This window comes from Lissotriton vulgaris, chromosome 5 (genome assembly GCF_964263255.1).
Source record: "Lissotriton vulgaris chromosome 5, aLisVul1.2, whole genome shotgun sequence".
NCBI classification, from domain to species: Eukaryota; Metazoa; Chordata; class Amphibia; order Caudata; family Salamandridae; genus Lissotriton; species Lissotriton vulgaris.
The window spans coordinates 230,018,985-230,037,528 of NC_141693.1; the positions used below are offsets into that span (position 1 = coordinate 230,018,985).

Below are 18,544 nucleotides of genomic sequence, written 5' to 3' on the forward strand. Positions count from 1 at the left end.
GCTTAGTTAGGGAGAAGTATCTGCACTGAAACATATGTTTTTACGTCTCAGATTTCCCCTTCGTTTTTAGCAGCTAAGGGTACCTATTTGATCTGCCATGATAGAGCCTATACATGGTTGCCCCATGACTTCCCGGGCACATGTTTTGTTTCGTTCCTGTTGCCTCCCACCTACACGGCCGCGGCAGATTACCATAAGACAAGGATAGTTCGAGGTGTCATCAGTGAAGAAGACACCGCAGGACAAGAATTTGGAGATTTCGTAAAGGGTTTTCCGCCGTTTTGGGGCCCTATGGTTAACAGCAGGAACATAAGGCAATTGACAAGGGTGGTTGAATCCACTGTAGTTGAAACTGCCGGTGCCCTTAGTAATTTGACAGCTGAGCTCCAGTCGGATCGCCTTATGACTCTTCAGAACAGGGTCGCATTAGACGTCATACTTGCAGACCGAGGTGGGGTATGTAAAGTGATCCAATCAAGTTGCTGCGTTTTCATCTCAGATAACGCTCCGACAGTCTACCAGGCCATTTCCAAACTGCATAAGATCTCTGAATCTACTCACGTGGATAAAGGAGATTGGTCATTGATGGGGTGGTTCTGGGAACTGATATCCGCGTGGGGATGGAAAATTCTGATAGTCATTGGGATGGTCTTAGCCATTCTTTTTCTGTTCTGTCTGTGTATACAGTGTGCTCCTGCAATATGTGGCCTCTGTGCTACATCGTGTGTAAGGAAACCTGTATCAAGAAACGAGCTAAGTAATAGGATGATGCTACAGCAACACCTCAATGACTTTATCAATATAGACCTGGACTCAGATTAGCATGAGTATAGGTTATTGCCTATGTAAGGGCAAAAGGAGGGTCTGTGGTACTGAAAATTCTGGACCCGTGTTATAAACATCGTCGTATCATGACGATTTTGGTATTAGCAGACCGAGAATGATTAGAATACTATGTACAAGCATTTCCGTCATATTCGGGTGACGAGATCACCCTGAAATCAGTGTTTCCGTCCTGAACTCTGGAGAAGTGTGGCTCAGGGGTTAGAGGCGGCAGACCCGGAATCTGAGATCGGCCCTGGACCAGAGTTCAATTCCCCGCCTCGGCGGGTCTTGGGCTCAAAATTTCCACGGACTCGATAATTCTCGCTCCGGTTCCTTCTCGACTCACGGGTTCACACTCTGCGACTCTGGGCAATAGCTTGCTTAATCTCCACAACGGCCCCTCGCGGCGGGATGCCTGGCTTTCACCTTGTGGATACCCTGCCGGGGTTATCTCACAGGGGAATACCAGGGCGGGTTCCCTAAGCAAGCGCCGGGAAACCCACTGCGGGTAGCTGTGCGCTATATAAGCTCAAATACATTTACATTCACTCTCGGGTTCCATTTTGTGAACGGCAGCCATTTTGTGATTGCCCTCACACAGGCCAGATGACTAAGGCCGAAAACGAGTCTGAAAGACACGTACACCTTTGCTGACTCCTCTGTGACCTGGGCAAGCTGACTCCACTGCCTGAAGCCAAACCTGTTCGGCCAGTTCCTTTCCCAGTGGCCGAATGAGATTAGTATCAAGGCACAACATATCATAAACATATCATTGCACACAAACCATGCCTAATCTTACACACACCTGTCCCTGTTTCTTTCTTTATGACTTGCTTTACGAGGAGGAGGTGCCCGTTTTTATTGGGGGTCCGCCGATATCTGATGAAAATACTAGGCCTTGTCGGGTAATTGATTGTGGGCTGGACAAACTAAAATATGGGTTTGTCATCATGACTCTGCTTTTTCTTTGTAGTGAAAATATGTGAATGGTCAACTGTAAAATAAGGAATGTTTGCCTAAAGCATAATATTTTGTATAAAAGAGAAGGCTGGCTTTGTAAGTTTGAACAGTCTCCTGAGAATATACACCGTGTTGTACTTCTAGGATACCGGTTACTGGCTGCAGCCAATAAATACGATCTTTGACTTCACCAAGAAGACTCTGTGTTTCTGTAGTCTGAAACAGGAAGAACTCGAAGTCTTAGGGTGTTTTCCCTGGCACCGCTGGGTTCTTAAAAACCCAGTACTTCAGGATAAGCAATGTGCACGCTCCTGTGTCATCTCAACAGAATTGACTTGATTGCATCATTTGGGGGGGGCACAAGGTACTTTTTGTGGTAAGATAGCAGCTCTGTAATTCATTGTTTTTTTGTTTGGGACCCTACATACAAATAGTGTTCTGTCCTGGTATGCATGTTGTCTCAGCTGTATTAACTCGTAAGCTCTGGTATTACCCCATATTTTCTTACAACTGTATTAATCAAAGTGCCATACTAAGATATTCTAGTGCATTAGCTCTCTTTTGACACACAACTTACCTGCAATATGTCGCCTTTGTTTGCATGCTCTGTAGGCTCTTTGATCACCGGTATTTATCTAGTGCCTGAGCTCATTTAGACTTTGCATTTTTATGGCTTCAGTAGATTTCTAGAATCAGAACTCAGGTGATGCCCATTTGTGGTAGATTGTTGGTAAACCTAAACTTTTTTAGGATATTGGTTCCATGGTGACCCTATTTGGCTCTGAAGGTGTAGAGGACCTCGAGAAAGCCTTTACTTGTAGTAAAGTGCTTAATGAGGTATGCAGCTTCAACTTTTACAAAAAGAGAGACCATCTGATCTACACAAAGAAAACGATTTCACATTACACAAAAACCTGGAAACTTAGCAGGTCTTAAGATTTATTCGGGCAAAAATTGATCAGATGTGAAAACAATCTGTGGAAATAAAGGCGATTTGAAATGATTTCCTGACTAAAGGTAGACTGCAAAAAAAAACAAAAAAAAACCACCACAACCCAAAAAACACTTCAGACGATTCTTTTCCTAAGAAATTAAACATCTCACATTTCTATCACTTGTTCTCAAAACAAAATGGAGTTTCTGGTTTGTGTTATACTCAACAGGTATTTTCAGCATGTCCATTTAATCCCATAGTTTCACTTAATCCATTCGACTCCAATTAAATTGCCTAGATACAAGAGCAAAGCCTTGATAGGTCTTTAACCTGTAAGATACCACAGTGACCTTACAACGCGATGACAGCTTGATTGCTCATTAAAGTAGATTGCATTAAAACTTATAAAAAGTCTGAATCCTCCCTTCCTTATTTTGATTGGCATAAAATGTGGCATAAAAAATATTTCTCTAGTTGAACGGGGCCATGAGGTTGGGGGTGGGTGTGTGTGTGGGGGGGGGGGAGGGGGGAGAAGGAGGGGATTCCATCGCTAAAATGTGAATCTTGACCATTGTTTGACAATTGAGAATAAAAAAAAAACAAAATGGTCCATAGCATTACAATAAGAAATGGAGTGAAGTATTGTTAGATGTTAAGTCTTAAAAAAATCCAACTTCAGCCGCTCAGTCTTGTACCGGTTCCGAACGATCAGTGTAGCATGTTCACTTTGGTCACTACTTGCTTGCAACCCATTATAGAATAGTGCTTCTCCCCTTGCGTGTAATATTTTAGTTGGCTTGCCATGTTCTCAATGTTGCTGTTATCTGGATAGTAACCTTCCCTCAGCATCTCGTCCAAGAAACAGTTGATAATATGACTCTTCTCCAGCAGGATGAACGGAACGATCTCGGAGCGATCCCAAAGAGGATGATGCTGCCTCAACGAAGATTCTATAATACTAACAAGCTCTTTCCGCTTCCTGTGCTGTGACAAGTCTACATTGGATGCATTCTGAAGGACATACTTGATGATCCCATTAGAACCAATGTTGCTAATCAATATGTAGATGGCATTAAGAAACTCGTTGCTCTGGTGCGGCTGAAAGTACCCATGGAGCACGTCAAGTAGAAGTGGAGACATTACTTCCATCTCATCTAGAATGAACACTGGGATCTTCTCCTCTATTTCTGCTCGAACCACCATATCAGAAACATTCCCAGATAGGTCGATTTGGCAAGAACGCACATCTGATTCAGAGGGGCAGTTGTGCCCAGTATAGTTCTGAAGCACAAACTCACCACCCATGACTGAACGGAAGTGCTTGGCCAGAAGCCGCCCCATGTGACTCTTTCCAACGCCACTTGGCCCATTTAGTGACATCACCAGTGGCTTGTTGTGAGTGTGAGTGGCAAGGTAATCCTTCAAGAGGTCCATAACAGTCTCCACTGCCAGTTTCTGGCCAAATATGTCCCGATGCATGGTCTTCTCAAGACCATCCAGGTCATATTTCTGTACATTATCGTCCAAGTTTTCAATGGCATTTAAAATTTGAAAGATGATAATGCCAATGAAGAGAAGCAGGCATTGTTTGGCCTTGCTCTTCTCTTCAATGGGAAGGTACCTTCGTGAATTACCTGGATACAGTACAGTTCTGGACTGCTTTCGTTTCTTTTTACGCTTGGGCTTAGGCACCGGCAACTGTGACATCTGCTCCAAACTTGGGGTATCAAAACTAAAATGTTGTGACTTTTCAAAGCCAACAGTGTTAGAAAATGATGTTTTGTCCTTAGAGATTTGCTTTTGAAGAAGTCTTGCTTGCCTGGTCTCTAGTGACCTCCCCCCGGAGAGGTCGAGGTGAAGCTTGCTTTTCTTCAAATTCCTAATCTGGCGACGCAAAAGGACCACAGGTCTTACGGGGTACGAGGCCAGGGACATCTTTTTGGAGCTTTCGGGCGCATCCGTGCAGGGCAGAGCTTTCTCCATGTCTACGTCGTTGCCGTTAATTACATAAGAACTGGCTTAGCTAGAGAAAAGTGTTAGAAAAGAGAAGTGTTACAAGTTGATCAGAAGTAAATACACCTTATATTCATTCTTGAATTGGTTTTATCACATTTCAAACCACTTAAACAAAGTTGTCATCCCCCTCAGGTTTGAAACTAAGGTTTGGATTGGGTTAAATACAAAGCCATTGGAACTATGCCATTTTGCTGCAGCTGCGTTTTCGGCATAGTTATAGAGTTGCTGCATGCCACTCAATCTTTCATCTGGTGCCCAAACGTAAGGCTTTACTTAAACAAGCATTTGCAATGCAATAGGTCTACCATTTTTTTTATTTGCAGCTGTTGGTGTTAAAAAGGACAATGTTTTTTACTTTTCAATTTTGCATTTGCAGTTTAGTAATTATATTTGCATAGTGCTGTTGGTATAGAAAAGCAAAACTAAAAAGCATTGCCATTTTTAATTCCAATAGCTATAACTTTAATAAATGCGAGACCTTTTGCATTTCAAATGCTTCTTTTCCAAGCCATGCTGCAGGGTGCAGTACCATATGTGGCTAAAAGATTCATTTGGATTTACAACATAAATTAGTCAGTTATTACAGTGTAAAAAGAATGTAACTGCATATTTATAAAACACTGCAAAGAAAATAAATATATAGTGTAGCCTAAATGGTTAGTATAACACAGATGACTTTTGGCACTGGGTGTTATAAAAGACAGATCACATATTACAGAACACGCACATTATACAGCACGCCCAAAACCAACATTGCGCAGAATAAAGAAATATATATATATATATATATATATACACACATACATACACCCACTCACACACACACTCTCTCTCTCTCTCTCCCTCTCTCTCTCTCTCTATAGAGTAGAAATAGGTTTTATTTAAGCAAAAACACAGTATATTACAGAACTAGGACGAAACAAGCTTTGGCAAAAATAAAGGGAGAATGGTTCCAACTTTGAAGCTGGGGATTAATTCGAGTATTGCTGTGGTCCTAACATCCTGTGATCCTGAGCAAATAAACGAGTTTCCTTATATGTAAAAACATATGTTATGGCCTTAACTGCTGCTATTTGAATTCACTTTACTACGTTTGGGTGATTTTTTGTTATAAAAGCAGGTGTTCATTATTAATTGCTGTAGTGTGCACCATAAAACCCCGGCTAAAATTGAGCACCAATTTAAAGGCTAAAATGGTTTAAAACAAAACGCCATGTTACACAGCTCTAAATATATATAAAAAACTAAAAATAAAAAATAAAACACTACTCTGCAGGGTAACGGGTTGCACAAGCAAAACAAATGTTGTGCAGCCTACAACAAACATGGCGTGGCCTAACAGCATGTGTGTTTGGGAAAATCCTGTAATGTATTGGTCTGTATGTAAATGTAATATGTCCTTTAGTGAAGTTATAAAAATTGCAAAATCTTTAGGTTTAATAGACATATTTGCAGTACGGATGGTGCAAAATTTGCAGAAACCTATAGTAAAGTGCAATTGTGTTTTGAAAGCAGGATGTTAATGAATCCAGCAAGGAAATAATTTAGCCATTGGCTGAAAGTTCACAAACTGTGAAATGAGTAGCATGTGGTAAAGTAAATGTTCTGTTTACTGTCTGGGTGCAAATAACCATATATAAAAGATGGCGATGCTGATAATTATGAAAAGGCCTTCTGATGCACGTGGGAAACAGGATGCTTAATGGCTTGGGTTTTGAAAACAAAAGAAAGAATGCCATGTGTTCACTGTTGACTTAAAAGGCCATCCAAGCCAAAAAAAAAAACATAAGAGTGTTGTACATTAAATATGAAAGAAAACATTATTTAACCAAAGAGACAGAATATTTATTTATTTTGTATGTAGGAAAATTTATTATAGTATTAGGTGGTATTATTTAAAATTACTTTCAATACTTTTGGGTGATTTTTTCGGTATGAAGTGCCGCTGTGTGCACTGGAAACCCCAGGCTAAAACTAAGGACTAATTTAAATACAGTTAATTTCACGGTGAAATGTGTCCTAGGGAGAGGAGTGTAAGAGAGGGAGGTGGCAAAACAGATGAGAAGGAAAGAAGAGGAGAAGGAGAGAAAGTGTGGAGAGCGCAGCTAAGAGGCACACAAAATAGGATTAAGCGAGGGCAAAAGTGGGAAGGAATTAGGAAAGGAGTGGAAGAGAGAAGGAGAAAATGTTAAAAGGAAAAAGTGTTAAGGGGTATGAGCAGAAAAGAAGGAAGGGATCAGGTGAGATAGGTAAATCAATGCGCTGTAAAGAAGAAACAGAACGTGTGAGTGAAAAGTCATTGTGGAGTGGATGTGGCATGAGGAAGAAAGATGACAATTCTATGGTTGGGGATTAAAGTTTAAGTGGAGCCAAAAATTCTATTTACTTTGTATATATGTAAATTTATCACGTCAAAACCTTGGGGTGATTTTTTTTTTTTAGCAGAGTGGCGTGGAGCAAAGCAGAGTGACGTGGAGCAAAGCAGAGTAGAGCCGAGTGGAGTAGAGTACAGTGGGGCTAAGCCCAGTAGAGTGGGGCAAAGCCCAGTGGCATGGAGCAGATTGGCATTGAATGGAGTAAAGAAGAGTGGCATGGAGTAAAGTATTTTATTGTAATTGCATTTATATTGTGCATACTACCCCCGACGAGGCGTCGAAGCGCTTTTTCGGCAAGTAGCTCACTGCTCCAGAACTCAAACGATTAGTGGTATATTAGTATAGCGAAATATTAAAGTAATTTGAGTGGTTGATATCTTAGTAACTTATTTGGATTGGGAAATGATAGTGGAGGTATAGAAGAGGAAAAAGGTTTGCATTTATATAGCACTTGCTACCCATCATGAGGTGTGGAAGCGTTTTTGCTGTGAGTAGCACTCTACTCCTGAATCCATGAAGCACAGTTACGTGGAGTAAAGCAGAGTGGAGTAAAGAAGACTGGAGTGAAATAAAGTGGAGTGAAATAAAGTGGAGTGAAATAAAGGAGAGTTGATTGAAGCAAAGCAGAGTGCTGTTAATAGGAGTGGAGTAAAGTAGAGTGAAGTGGAGTAAAGCAGAGTTGAGAAGAATGGCATAAAACAGGGGGATTGAGCAGAGTAGAGTAAAGCAGAGAGGAGTAAAGGAGAATATAGTAAAGCAGAGTATAGTAAAGCAGAGTGGAGTGCACTAAAGGACAGTGATTTGGAGTAGAGTGGAGTGCTGTAAAGGAGAGTGGAGTGGGGGTGTGTAAAGCAGAGTGGAGTGGGGGTGTGTAAAGCAGAGTGGCGTTGCACAGAGTGAAGTGGAATGAAGTGGAGTAAAGGAGGGTGCAATAAAGAAGAGTGCTGTCCATTGTAGAGGAGCAAATTAGTGGTGTGGAGTAAAGCGGAGCACAGCAGAGCGGAGCACAGCTGAGCGGCGCAAGGCACAGCTGGAAGGCAAAGAGGAGGAGAATAGGAGAAGGAAAGAAAGTGTCGTGAGAGTGGCTAAGAGACAGAATAGGAGTAAGTGTGGACGACTATGGAGAGAAATGAGGACAGGAGTTTAAGAGAGAAGGATGAAATGTTAAAAGGAAAAGTGTGAGGGAGTAAGCTAAGAAAAGAAGGAAGGGATCTGGTGCGGAAAGTAAATGAATGCGATGTAAAAAAGGGATCCGGTGAGGAAAGTAAATGAATGGGCTGTGAAAAAGGAACAGAATGTCTGAGAGAAAGGTCATTGTGGAGTGTATGTAGTGTAAAGGAGAAAGGTGCTGAATTGGAGAGGTTTGAGATTAAAGGTTTAGTTTTGCAGTGGCCCCAATATCCTGTGATCCTGGCCAAATATTTTATTTACTTTGTGTGTACGTGAATGTATTATGGATTTAAGTGGGTTTATTTAACCCCTCCCATGCTCATTACGATCTGAGATCGTCATGAGCCACGGTTCTCGTGTGCTCATTACTAGCTGAGCTCGGAGGCCCGGAGTATTGCCACGGCGCCTCATGGATTACGCACACACTGGAGGCTGCAGAAGGCGTTGAGTGGTGCAACAAGGCGTTTACAGCCCAGAGGATTTTTTTCCGATTTACTGACAGCTTCTTCTGGCATCCAACAAGAGGGATGCTGGGACATGCAGTCCGATGGTGTCCTCCAATGGGAAGGGAGTATTTGACTTCAAAAGCGGGACTGCATCTAGTGCCAGTACAGGGAGTGAAGGCATCTGAAGAGGGACGACTTCCTGAAACGAGTCATGGCACACAAGAACTGCTGCATTAAACCGACCTGAAGCACTGCCCGCTGAGTCCCTCGCTGTTTTCTTTCGGAGGCAACCTGTTTTGATATATATATATATATACTAACAGCCCGTCCCGATGTTGTCCGGGTATGAATTGCTGCCGGCCTGTAGTATATTCTTTTGTAGGATTTCGTTTTGATAGCATTTCTTATCTGTGACAGGCCTGTGAAACGCTCCGATTCACAGTGTTCTGCTGATGCACTTAAGAGTGCGCATTCAGTAGTGTGTGAACTCGAGTTTCCCTACTTTTTTTTCCTTGCAATATTATATAGCGCGAACTCGACAACATGGCATGAGCACAATTTACATTACAGAAGAACAAATTCATTTGTGGTAGGCACGGGAGACAATGCGATTTGCCTGGAATCACAGGATGTTGAGCTGATGCCGAGATTAGAACGTAGCTCCCCAGCTCCAAAGTTTGCAATTCTTAAACTTGTGGCGGGAGGTGTGCCTAAAAGTGTATGTTGGTGCTGGCCATCAATGAGAGAGACCTGTGCCTTTTTCAAATCGGTGGTGAAAAAATATGAGTAAGTTGCTGGAGATGTGGGCCGCCGTGCCACCAATGTACTTACCGGGGGAGGGTAAACACCCATTATTCCGCAACTTTCTTTCCGCATACCTTCACTCCGCATACTTTCATTACGAAAGTACCATGACTCCGCAAAGCCATTATAAACGCATGGCATTCCATTTTATATGCTTTTACCACGCATACATTTACAACGAAATTCGTTGTAAATGCATGAATGGTAAAAGCATGTTTTCTTTAATGTTTGGATAAGGTAAGTATGGGTATAGGGGTATATGTTTTGGGGTACGGAGGTATATGTTTTAGGGTGTTTGGGTATTTTAAGGGTTCAGATATAGTTTTAGGTTATGGGGTACAGGGGTAGTTTTAGGGTTTAGGGAAAGGTATGGGTTTTGGGGTACAGGGGTATTTTTAGGGTTCAGGCCTAGGTTTGGGTTTTGGGGTACAGGGGTATTTTTTGGGTTCTGGGCTAGGTTTGGGTTTTGGGGAACAGGGGTATTTTAGGGTTCAGGGGTAGGTTTGGGTTTTGGGGTACAGGGTTATTTTTATGGTTCAGGGCTAGGTTTGGGTTTTGGGGCACAGGGGTATTTTTAGGGTTCAGGGGTAGGTTTGGGGTACAGGGGTTTTTTAAGGGTTGAGGGTGAGGTTTGGGTTTTGGGGTACAGGGGTATTTTAGGGTCCAGGGCTAGGTTTGGGTTTTGGGGTACAGGGGTATTTTTAGGGTTCAGGGGTAGGTTTGGGTTTTGAGGTACAGGGGTATTTATAGGGTTCAGGGCTAGGTTTGGGTTTTGAGGTACAGGGGTATTGTTAGGTCTTAGGGGTAGGTTTGGGGGTACAGGGTATATTTATAGGGTTAAGATGGGTTAGTGTTTAAGTGTGTTGGGGTATTTTAAGGAGTAAGGGTGGGCTAGAATTATGGGGTGCAGGGGTATTTAAAGGGAGCAGGGTTGACAACCGGAGCTGGAATGTACAGAACCTGGGAAGAAAAAACAATGAAATATTGGGCACAACGCTCGCTTTTTTTCCCCGTAATCCCGCGCCCCACAAACGCCCACGCCCCCAGCACACGCCCCCAGCACACGATATGAGACATGGCATGAAGGGCGGAACGTACCACACGCCACCAGCGTTTGTCATGCCCCCAGCACAACGCAGACAGCCCACAAGGGACTACTTTGCTGGCACGGTTCTTTTACCTTTTAAATGTATATGGTGGGCGTCTGCATAGCCTATGTCCTTCTGCTGCAACTGCCCTTTCCAATGCTGTATTGGGTGTTGTGATTGGTGCTGTGGTTCCTGAGATTACCCGCCTCAAAGGTTTGGGCTCTCTATTATATTAGTATATATATATATATATATATATATATATATATATATATATATATATATATATATATCAAGTCCATTGCAGGCGCTCCAAGTGAGTAAGACTCCCCAGGGAAAATTAAATGAGGCTTTATTGACACCTTGCCAGCACAGGAAAAACAGCAGTACCCTTTTCCAAAGTTTAAAACACCGGACGCGTTTCAGGACATCTTCCCTTCATCTGCGGCGTGATTTGAAAGGAACCGCTTGCAGCAAACCAACACGCACCTGTGTTGGAAGCCTACCCTCCAGGGCGTGGCTGAGTGCAAGGCCTGCTGGCTCTTGTAGTGCGCGCTCACTTTCACCCATGTGGGTGTGCAAACAGTTCTTGATAAATTCAAATTATAATCCCAAGTGGGCAGGGCGGGAGTCCCACTGATGTCCTGTACCCTGCTTTGCAGCTGCCATCCCCCTCAGCAGGCGTCGTCCTGCACGAACACCTGCCAAATCCCTGTTCCTGTAGTCCCAATGCCGAAGCCTGAGGGCAGGACCCGCACTTCTGCGGTGCATCTTAAACTCGCGACCGTAGCCAGCCGCTCAAATCAAGTCCATTGCAGGCGCTCCAAGTGAGTAAGACTCCCCAGGGAAAATTAAATGAGGCTTTATTGACACCTTGCCAGCACAGGAAAAACAGCAGTACCCTTTTCCAAAGTTTAAAATGCCGGACGCGTTTCAGGACATCTTCCCTTCATCTGCGGCGTGGTTTGAAAGGAACCGCTTGCAGCAAACCAACGCGCACCTGTGTTGGAAGCCTACCCTCCAGGGCGTGGCTGAGTGCAAGGCCTGCTGGCTCTTGTAGTGCGCGCTCACTTTCACCCATGTGGGTGTGCAAACAGTTCTTGATAAATTGAAATTATAATCCCAAGTGGGCAGGGCGGGAGTCCCACTGATGTCCTGTACCCTGCTTTGCAGCTGCCATCCCCCTCAGCAGGCGTCGTCCTGCACGAACACCTGCCAAATCCCTGTTCCTGTAGTCCCAATGCCGAAGCCTGAGGGCAGGACCCGCACTTCTGCGGTGCATCTTAAACTCGCGACCGTAGCCAGCCGCTCAAATCAAGTCCATTGCAGGCGCTCCAAGTGAGTAAGACTCCCCAGGGAAAATTAAATGAGGCTTTATTGACACATGGCCAGCACAGGAAAAACAGCAGTACCCTTTTCCAAAGTTTAAAACGCCGGACGCGTTTCAGGACATCTTCCCTTCATCTGCGGCGTGATTTGAAAGGAACCGCTTGCAGCAAACCAACGCGCACCTGTGTTGGAAGCCTACCCTCCAGGGCGTGGCTGAGTGCAAGGCCTGCTGGCTCTTGTAGTGCGCGCTCACTTTCACCCATGTGGGTGTGCAAACAGTTCTTGATAAATTCAAATTATAATCCCAAGTGGGCAGGGCGGGAGTCCCACTGATGTCCTGAACCCTGCTTTGCAGCTGCCATCCCCCTCAGCAGGCGTCGTCCTGCACGAACACCTGCCAAATCCCTGTTCCTGTAGTCCCAATGCCGAAGCTTGAGGGCAGGACCCGCACTTCTGCAGTGCATCTTAAACTCGCGACCATAGCCAGCCGCACAAATCAAGTCCATTGCAGGCGCTCCAAGTGAGTAAGACTCCCCAGGGAAAATTAAATGAGGCTTTATTGACACCTTGCCAGCACAGGAAAAACAGCAGTACCCTTTTCCAAAGTTTAAAACGCCGGACGCGTTTCAGGACATCTTCCCTTCATCTGCGGCGTGATTTGAAAGGAACCACTTGCAGCAAACCAACGCGCACCTGTGTTGGAAGCCTACCCTCCAGGGCGTGGCTGAGTGCAAGGCCTGCTGGCTCTTGTAGTGCGCGCTCACTTTCACCCATGTGGGTGTGCAAACAGTTCTTGATAAGTTCAAATTATAATCCCAAGTGGGCAGGGCGGGAGTGCTGGCAAGGTGTCAATAAAGCCTCATTTAAATTTTCCTTGGGGAGTCTTACTCACTTGGAGCGCCTGCAATAGACTATATATATATATATATATATATATATATATATATATATATATATATATATATATATATATATATATATATATATATATATATATATATATATATATATATATATATATATATATATATATATATATATATATATATTGGTTTGGGCTCTCTGCATCCGCAGTTTAGCCCCTGCACAATGGATTTCTGCTTCGGAGGCTGTGGCAGTTTGGGGGACTCGAGGGGAGCTTTATTGAGCCAGGGACATTTGGACATGATTTCTCACCCTGCTTCTCGAGTTCCCTGTGGCATTTGTTAACATTACTCCCCATAAGATTCTACTCCCCGTCCCGGTTTGCTGGTGAATCATGGCAATCTGGGAGTTGTAGTCCGGAGAATCAAGAACGGACTGCACCTGATGAGTTGTACTCACATGGGGGAGGGGCGAAATCGTACTCACCATACATATGGAAGCGGGGAGGTGCTACACTCACGAGTCATGCTGATGTTGGGCGCTGACGAAGGCACACGGCTAAATGCATTCGCCGCTATCAAAAATGTGCTATGATGAATAAAGGCTTCCTACTCTGGTCTCCTCTGGGCTTCCGCTTCTTCTTCTGTTGGAGCATGTTGGACATTTAATAGTGCGTTTGCCAGTCACGCACCTTGGAAAATCCCTGCCACGCTTTGGGTCCGGACACAACTGGTCTGCTTCGCGGCACTTTTTGAATATTTCAGTGATGAAATGGTCGGTTCCCGCCACCCGCACTGAATGAAAGGAGCAGTGGAGGTATCTTACCTCTCTCGTGGGCTCTCTGCATCCGCAGTTTAGCCCCTGCACTATGGATTTCTGCTTCGGGAGGCTGTGGCAGTTTGAGGGGACTCGAAGGGAGCCTGATTGAGCCAGGGACATTTGGACATGATTTCTCACCCTGCTTCACGAGTTCCCTGCGGCATTTGTTAACATTACTCCCCATAAGATTCTACTCACCGTCCCGGTTTGCTGGTGAATCATGGCACTCTGGCAGTTGTAGTTCGGAGAATCAAGAACGGACTGCACCTGATGAGTTGTACTCACATGGGGGAGGGGCGAACTCGTACTCACCATACATATGGAAGCGGGGAGGTGCTACACTCATGAGTCATGCTGATGTTGGGCGCTGACGAAGGCACACGCCTAAATGCATTCGCCGCCATCAAAAATGTGCTATGGTGAATAAAGGCTTCCCACTCTGGTCTCCTCTGGGCTTCCGCTTCTTTTTCTGTTGGAGCATGTTGGACATATATATATATATATATATATATATATATATATATATATATATATATATATATATATATATCCATAACGCTGCTTCAAAGCTGCCTCCAAATTGCCTTACAGCAAGCAGACACGGACCCGATGTTAGTGCTTAACTTCCAAGTTTATTTGTCGGACATTATGCATTTCACCACCAAAAGTGGCTTGCTCACATGACCACGCTAGATCGTAACCAGACCAATTATGAAGCCGCACTTTTGCACGTGATTCAGTGTAAACAGTGAACATAGAAGAAACATTCAGTTTGACCAGCCATTGTGGTTTAAGGATCTAAAAAGGTATTAATTAATACGATGTAATTGCATAGTGCACATATACACAGATTATTTAAAATTCAAATAAGATATATTGTATAAACATGATAAAATACCGTATGAAAATACAAAAATATATATATATACATCTAAATTCTTTAAAAAAAACTTAAAATCTCTGTTAATACAAAAAAGGTAAAGTCATGCCCCTCATAATGAAAAAAAGACATGTTATTGAGCATATACCAAAGCTTCAAGGCTGCACCCTGTTTCCCAATCTGTGTGTATTTATTTTGTTAGCCCGTGGGTAACTAAGAGTGGAGAAGCGTGGCTCAGTGGTTAGAGGCGGCAGACCCGGAAGCTGAGATCGGCTGTGGACCAGGGTTCGATTCCCCGCCTTGGCGGGTCTCGGGCTCAAAATTCCACAGAGTCGACAATTCTCGCTCTGGTGCCTACTCGACTCATGGGGTCACACTCTGCGACTCTGGGCAATAGCTTGCTTAATCTCCACTACGGCCCCTCACGGCGGGATGCCTGGCTTTCACCTTGTGGATACCTGACCAGGGTATCTCACCGGGGAATACCAGGACGGGTTCCCTACGCAAGCGCCTTGAGGCCCCTGGGTTAAAGCGCGCTATATAAATCGAAGCACATTTACATTTTACATATCTCATATGTGTAAAGTGCATAAGTGAGGAAAAAAATATAAATAAAAAACCAAAATGATCGTTGGTTAAGAGAAGATTTAGCAGATATAAGAATCATTGTTTACTAAAAAACGAGAACTTAACCTCTAATAAGGTTTATAATAGATTATAAATTAATTTAAAGGTAAGTGTCAATTAATTGCACAATGAGGTAAGAATTGGAGAAGAACTTGCGGGGTTTGGGAAAGTGATGATGAACCCTATGTCACTACATTAGATAGGTTACAAACATGTATGCAAATCCTCAGTGTTATTCAGACCCCCAGGGTTTTTGCTATTGAGGTTGAGGATGTAACGGGTTTCCAATTTTCTCATCCAGTGTTCCCTGTCACCACCCTTTTTGGTATTGGATGGCATCTATGACATAATACGAGAGGTCTTGGAGATTATTGTTATGGACCTCTCGAAAATGTCTCGCAACAGGGTACGTTGGGTCGTGATTAGTGATGGTCCGGATATGTTGTAAAACCCTTTTGTTGGAAGGTAATTTCGTACTGCCAACATACTTTAGGGGACATGTGCATTCTAAAATATAGATAGCATATTCTGTCTTGCAATGTAGGGCCTTAGAAATTTGGATTTCTTTTTCACTGAAAGCAGTGCAATAACTTTTTTTATTGACGCCATATTGGCACGCTTTACATGTTCTACACTTTGTAAATCCATTGGGTGCCATCAGCCAATTGGCGGATGGTGGTGTTTCTGAGCTACTGGAAACTAGTTCACTGTACATAGAGGGGGCCCTTTTAAAAGTAATGCTGGGCTATGTTGGCATCTCCGCTCCTATCACCGGGTAACTTTTGACCAGAGCCCAGTTTTTATTTATGATCTTGGTAATAGTTTTTTCCTGGGCGCTATAAGGAAGTATTAGCCTTACTGGGTCAGGGCTAGCCACCTCCACAGCATTGGCCTCTCTAGTCTTCCTGGGAACGAGGAGGGTGTCCCTATCCAACTCCAAGGTTTTGTTAATCGCAGTTTGTATAGTCTTAAGGCGAGAAACCTATTCTTACATTGGAGTTGGGCCTCAACCAAGTCTGCTTAATTACTACAGATTCTTTTGATACGTAGCATCTCCCCGTAGGGGATGCCGTGGAGGAGTGTGGCTCAATGGTTAGAGCGGCAGACCCTGATGCAGAGTTCTGGCCCGGGACCAGGGTTCAATTCGCGCCTCGGCGGGTCTTGGGCTCAATTTCCTCGGACCTGACAATTCTCGCCTCGGTGCCTATTCTAATCATGGGCCCCACGCTGCACCTCTGGGCAATAGCTTGCTTAACCTCCACACCGGCCGCAACAGCGCTAGGATGCCTGTGGGTGCCCAGGAGTGGACACTTCACAGGGAAAGCCAGGAAGGGTTCCACAGCGGTATGAGTAATAGCGCCAGGAAACCGCTTGGTGGCAGTGCGCTCTACAAATACCTTGACATTTACATTTACATTTACCAAATGCCTAGGATGAAAACTAGAGAAGTGTAAAATAGAGTTACCGACTGTCTCTTTTCTGTAGAGTTTAGTTTCCAACTTGTTTCTAGCCACATAAACCTCTACATCCAAAAAATGTATCTTGATGTTACTGATAGTAGACGTAAAGTATAGGTTGACATTATTTGAATTTAAGGATTCAACAAAATGCATGGCTTCTTCCGTTGTTCCATCCCACACCAAAAACAAGGCATTAATGTATCTATAGTACAATTTAACATGATTGTCATATAGCTTTTTGTGCGTGCTTTTGAGGACCAGCTCCTCCCACCAGCCCATAAATATACAGGCGTAGCTGGGGGAGAAGCTGGCCCCCATAGCCACACCCCGCATTTGTTGGTAAAACATTTGATTAAATGAAAACATGTTGTTATTAAGACAAAAGCTCACCATATCCAGAAGCATAATGTCATGTTGGGGGCAAATGGCTTTTTTAGAAAATATTCCAAAGCACATAGACCGTCCTTGTGGTCAATACAAGTGTACAATGAAGACACATCTAGAGTCAAAAGATGGAAGTTTGGACCCCATTCAAGATCTTTGATTTTACTTAGAAAATCACTTGTGTCCCTTAGATACGATGGTAATCCCATGACACATTCTTTGAATTTGAATTTTGAATTTTGAATAGGGATTTCTAAAGCGCATAGCTACCCTAGGGCGTCCCAGCGCTGGCATGACCTAAGTTCCGGAGTGGAGAGCATAGATGTTAGGGTTCTGGGAAGAGCCATGTTTTTAATTGCCTCCGAAAGGCCAGGAGGTTGTGTTCCTTCCGCATGACCAGAGGGAGGGAGTTCCACAGTTTTGGGGCATTGTAAGCGAACCGGCGCCCACCGGATCGGGATCTTTTTATTCTGGGAACGTTGGCAAGGGAGAGAGAGTCGGATCTAAGCTGTTTGTTAGAGTGGTAGGATTTAACAAACGGCCTCAGAATCGGGGGGCCTTTGCCTTGCAATATTTTATACGAAATGCATAGGGTCTTAAAGTAGACCCTTTCTTTGACCGGGAGCCAGTGTAGGCTCTTGAGAGCTGGCTTGGCCGAGAGTCTTGATTTAGTTCCCGTTAGGAGCCTGGCAGCGGCGTTCTGGGCGCATTGTAGTTTATGGATGACTGAAGCCGGTGCCCCCAGGTACAGGACGTTGCCATAGTCCAGTCTTGAGTTCACCAATCCCTGCATCAGTAGTTTCCTTGATTGAAATGGGATCAGGTGGAGGATCTTTCGTGCCATACGGATGAGACTAAGGCAGGTCCCCGAGGTTATTCTGGCCTGCGTTTTGAAATTGAGGTCTTGATCCAACCAAATGCCCAGGCTTTTAACCTCCGTTTGGAGGTAGGGGGGGGGTTCCCATGCATGGCGGCCAGGGGAGGAATGGAGGAAGTTTGTGAGGGTTGCCTAGGAGAAGTATCTCAGACTTTTCTCCGTTCAGTTTCAATCGAGATTCACACATCCAGTGGAAAACACTCTCGAGACAGTTTGCCAGATTAACTAGGCTGTTGCTCGGCTGGTTGAACGAGACCACCAGCTGGGTGTCGTCGGCATACATGACTGTTTTTATTCCATATGGGGTGATAATGTCCTCTAGGGGGGACATATAAACGTTAAACAGTGTGGGGCTCAGGGAGGAGCCCTGGGGGACCCCACACTGGAGAGTCATGGTTTTGGACGCAGTGGTGCCATCCGACACTTGGAAGGTTCTTTCTTCCAGAAAGGATTTGATCCAGGACAGGGCGGAGTCTGCGACACCTATCAGGCTTAGCCGGTGGATGAGGATGGCGTGGTCCACCGTGTCGAAGGCAGCACTCAGGTCGAGGAGGATCACTGCCACTGATCCTCCTGTGTCCATGATGGTTCTAGCTTCTTCGACCACGGCTAGTAGAGCGGTATCAGTGCCCTGTCCCGGCCTGAACCCTGTCTGGGATTGGCGCAGGAGTTGATTAGTTTCCAGG

General features: G+C 44.4%; 1 protein-coding gene across 2 annotated transcripts in view; it reads right to left on the reverse strand.

Moving 5' to 3' along the window:
* Positions 1–2,399: 2,399 nt before the first annotated feature.
* Positions 2,400–18,544, reverse strand: part of LOC147710554 (torsin-4A-A-like) — a 248,373-nt gene continuing 232,228 nt past the window's right edge. For both annotated transcript variants that reach the window (XM_086921232.1, XM_086921231.1), the window contains one exon: positions 2,400–4,742. In XM_086921232.1, the coding sequence (XP_086777358.1) occupies positions 3,428–4,702 (1,275 nt within the window). In that variant the 5' untranslated portion in view covers positions 4,703–4,742 and the 3' untranslated portion in view covers positions 2,400–3,427. The remainder of the gene's footprint in view (positions 4,743–18,544) is intronic.